Source organism: Babylonia areolata, chromosome 27 (assembly GCF_041734735.1).
Source record: "Babylonia areolata isolate BAREFJ2019XMU chromosome 27, ASM4173473v1, whole genome shotgun sequence".
NCBI lineage: Eukaryota > Metazoa > Mollusca > Gastropoda > Neogastropoda > Buccinidae > Babylonia > Babylonia areolata.
Genome location: NC_134902.1, coordinates 20,854,912 through 20,859,081, shown reverse-complemented (window position 1 = coordinate 20,859,081; position 4,170 = coordinate 20,854,912). Strand labels below are relative to the sequence as shown.

Here is a 4,170-nt window from a genome sequence, read left to right as displayed (position 1 = left end):
AACAGTTTTGCTTTAATTACGCAATTGATTTGTCTTTCGATAGATGAAACACACACACACACGCACACACACACACACACACATACACACACATACTCTCTCTATTTCTCATTCCCCCCACCCCCACTCCCCCTCCCCACACACCCCCTCCCCCCCTTAGCCCCCACCGCACCCCCCCCGCACCCCCCCCCACACACGTGGTTACAGACGCAGACAGACAGTCAGAGAAACACAGATACACACAGACCCAAACAGACATACATACAGACAGACACAGACACAGACACACAGACGCACACACACACACACACACACACACACACACACACACACACACACACACACACACATTATGATGATTATCTATACCAGACCAAAACACAGAATCTTGGCTGCGAAGAGACGGACTTGAGCAAGGGTGATGGTCGATTCGTCAATAGAGCACGAACTGCTCTTAGCCTTCACCTCCAAACAGGCCAGCAGGCGGACAGTAAAACTGAAAGCAATTTCTGTTGAGGTGCTAGTGCGTGCGGAATGATTCATACTGCACCACATCTACTTATTAAATTAAAAAACAAAAAACAAAAAAAAAACGACCTATGATAGGCGCTATAGCCTGGTGGTTAAGAGAGTGTTGGACTTTCGATCTGAGGGTCCCGGGTTCGAATCTCTGTAACGGCGCCTGGTGGGTAAAGAGTGGAAGATTTTTCCGATCTCCCAGGTCAACATAATTATGTGCAGACTTCCTGCTTGTGCCTGAGCCCCCTTCGTGTGTACACGCAAGCAGATGATCAAATACGCACGTTAAAGATCCTGTAATCCATGTCAGCGTTCGGTGGGTTATGGAAAGAAGAACATAACCAAGCATGCACACCCCTGAAAACAGAGTATGGCTGCCTACATGGCGGGGTAAAAATGGTCATACACGTAAAAACCCACCCGTGTACATACGAGTGAACGTGGGAGTTGTAGCCCACGAACGAAGAAGAAGAAGAAAAAATACTACAAGAATTTTACTTCAAAAATACAGTCGAAGCAGATGATTGACCTTTTTTAGAAACCAAACGTACAGATCAGTGCTAACCCTGGGTTTGTATTTAAAACACTGAGCATAACGTGAAATAAAATACAAAATAAACAAATTAATAAGTAAATACATTAAAACAGAATGAAACGAAAGGTATTTAGAAAACCAAATGATTGAAAGGCGATATCCTCATTTCTCGCCCCCCCACCCCCAGCCCCCCTCCACCCCCCTCCACACACACACACACACACACACACACACCCTCCCTCCCACTCCTGTGTGTGACTGGCAAAGTGAACGTCCGGTCCTAGTTGTGAACACTACTACTACTACTTACTCCTTCTGGAGAGGGGGGGGGGGATCTGTGGATGTTGCCGATTGAAATAAAATAACAACTGAAAACACGGACCCTTGCACTCATACAGTGTCATGATGAACAGAAAACAAGCAAAGAAATCAAAAAAAAAAAAAAAAAACAACAAGAAAATAAATCAAAACAGGTAAAGACATAAAAAAAGCCACCATGTGGTGTTTCGGTTACCCGAATTCACGTTCTAACTTTAGGGGGAAACAAAGTAACTGTCAGGTGCCTTCACGTCTGGAAATATCCAATGACGCAACGACGAATATGCCCCCTTTCTCCCCCCCCCCCTCCCAGCCACCTCCCTACCCCGTCCCTCCCCTCCCTAAAAAATGGGGGGAAAGCTACAAATCGATAACGTTCTGTTATGGAAGTGTCCATTATCCCCATTCTATCAGAAAAAAACAAACAAACAAACAAAAAACAACAACAACAGAATCGCGAAGAAATATCAGATGTTTAGAGCAGGAGTATTTGTTTCACTTGAAGGAAGTGGCGAAGGTATGAAAAAGGTCCTGTAGTCTTTTTACTTCCATCGGGACAGTGAATTCATACCCACTGTGTCCAGAGCTCTGTGTATGAAGGCGAGGCCCAATTCTCTCTTTCCGCCATTTTATCATTTCCCAACCAAAGACAGGTACTCGTTCACACCTCAAGAAGAAGAAGAAGAAGAAGAAGAAGAGGAGGAGGAGGAGGAAGAGGAGAAAGAGAAGGAAGAAAGATAACAGGAAAGATAGGGGGGGGGGGGAATATGTCATTCGGCAATATCCATAATTCACCCCCCCCCTCCTCCCCAACCCCCACCTGTACCCCCTCAAGACGGAATGAGCAGTGTCCACAACAAGACGTGGGACTTCACTCCGCCAACCACACAGTGGATGAAGCCTGTCAGGCTTGCAGTTTGCATAATATGCAAGACTCGCTTGCTTGCTCTGACGACCAATGTCTCGTTGGTGACTTACAAGACATACCTGCAAGTAAGTCCGTCCTCTTCTCCTTTGATCTTTGGCATGAAGCAGTCAATGGCTTCGTAACAGGCTCCGTGATCTGTATGAGGATTCAAACCAAAGAAACAACAACAAACAAACAAGCAAATAAACAAAACAAAACAAACAAACAAACAAACAAACAACAACAACAACAACAACAACAACAACAACAACAACAACAACAACAACAACAACAACAACAAAAGAAGAAGAAAAAAGAAAAGAAAAAAGAAATTACATTATCTACAGGGTTCACAAAAAAGTTAAGGACCATGGGAACTTGCATGGTTTTAAGACCAATTGGGAACTTGCACCAATTGGGAACTTGCACGGTTTTAAGGACCAATTGGGAACTTGCACAGTTTTAGGAGCAATTGGGAAATTGCATGGTTTTAGGGCCAACTGGGAACATGCACTTATTGGGAAGTTGCACAGTTCTAGGACCAATTGGGAACTTGCACCAAGTGGGAACTTGCACGGTTTTAGGACCAAATGGGAACATGCACGGTTTTTTATTTTTTATTTTTTTCTCCTTCTTCTTCTTAAGCGCATTGTGAAATGATGCTAAAATTTCGAACAAACAGCAGTGTCTGCGGCCAAAGAAACTCAACAAGCCATTAGCTGCATACAAGGGAAGAGAGGAACAAATCCAGAAAACGTCCTCAAAAGACGTAGCAGCCTCTTGATTTCCGATAGGGTTCAAAAGGTGTGAAAGATTAATCAAAGGTCGCATAACCCATTACGGCCATCCGGGAAGGGAAATATCACCCACGGCTGAGTCGAGGGCTTGGCATAGGAAGGTGAGTTCCAGTTCTCTCATTCTGCCATTTGAACTGTTCAGTTTAACTCACTCAGTACGACCAGTCCTCTCTTCTCCTCTACACGGACCCCTCGGATGTCCAGTGGGTGTCTCAATGACCCAACCTTTAGCTTCCGTCGTCAGAATTGTGGTGTTCTTTGTCAACATTCACCTCTTCAGTACAAGAGCCTTCCGCTTGCAATATTTTGATGGTGGTAATTGGGGGGAAACGTTGTTAACGTCGTCTCTTTCGCCGTTCGTATGGAGAGAGTTAAGCGAAGTCAGGTACCCCCCCCCCCATCTTTCACACCTGGGTGGGGGTGAGGAGGATCAAAGCAATGTACGGTTCCTAACGGTATAATATGGCACCAGGTCAGAATGGGGATTTGTAACACGGAATCACACAAGGTGAAAATGGGGCTTTCAACCCTAATCACACCAGGTCAAAGTAGGGCTTTCAACCCTAATCACACCAGGTCAAAGTAGGGCTTTCAACCCTAATCACACCAGGTCAAAGTAGGGCTTTCAACCCTAATCACACCAGGTCAAAGTGGGGCTTTGAACCCCAATCACACCAGGTCAAAGTGGAGCTTTGAACCCTAATCACATCACGTCAAAATGGGGCTTGAACCCCAATCACACTACGTCAAAATGGAGCTTTGAACCCTAATCACACCAGGTCAAAGTGGGGGCTTTTAACCCGATCACACCAGGTCAAAATGGAGCTGTGAACCCTAATCACACCACGTCAAAATGGGGCTTGAACCCCAATCACACTACGTCAAAATGGAGCTTTGAACCCTAATCACACCAGGTCAAAATGGAGCTGTGAACCCTAATCACACCACGTCAAAATGGGGCTTGAACCCCAATCACACCAGGTCTAAGTGGAGCTTTGAACCCCAATACACCAAGTCTAAGTGGAGCTTTGAACCCCAATCACACCAGGTCAAAATGGGGCTTTGAACCCTAATCACACCACGTCAAAATGGGG

The 4,170-nt window shown here is 45.4% G+C and overlaps 1 protein-coding gene across 2 annotated transcripts in view; it reads right to left on the bottom strand.

Moving 5' to 3' along the window:
* Positions 1-4,170, bottom strand: part of LOC143301310 (uncharacterized) — a 39,343-nt gene that overhangs the window by 21,830 nt on the left and 13,343 nt on the right. For both annotated transcript variants that reach the window (XM_076615515.1, XM_076615516.1), the window contains exons 4-5: positions 2,360-2,435; positions 375-496 (exon numbers count right to left, since the gene is read on the bottom strand). In XM_076615515.1, coding sequence (XP_076471630.1) covers positions 375-496; positions 2,360-2,435 — 198 coding nt within the window. The remainder of the gene's footprint in view (positions 1-374; positions 497-2,359; positions 2,436-4,170) is intronic.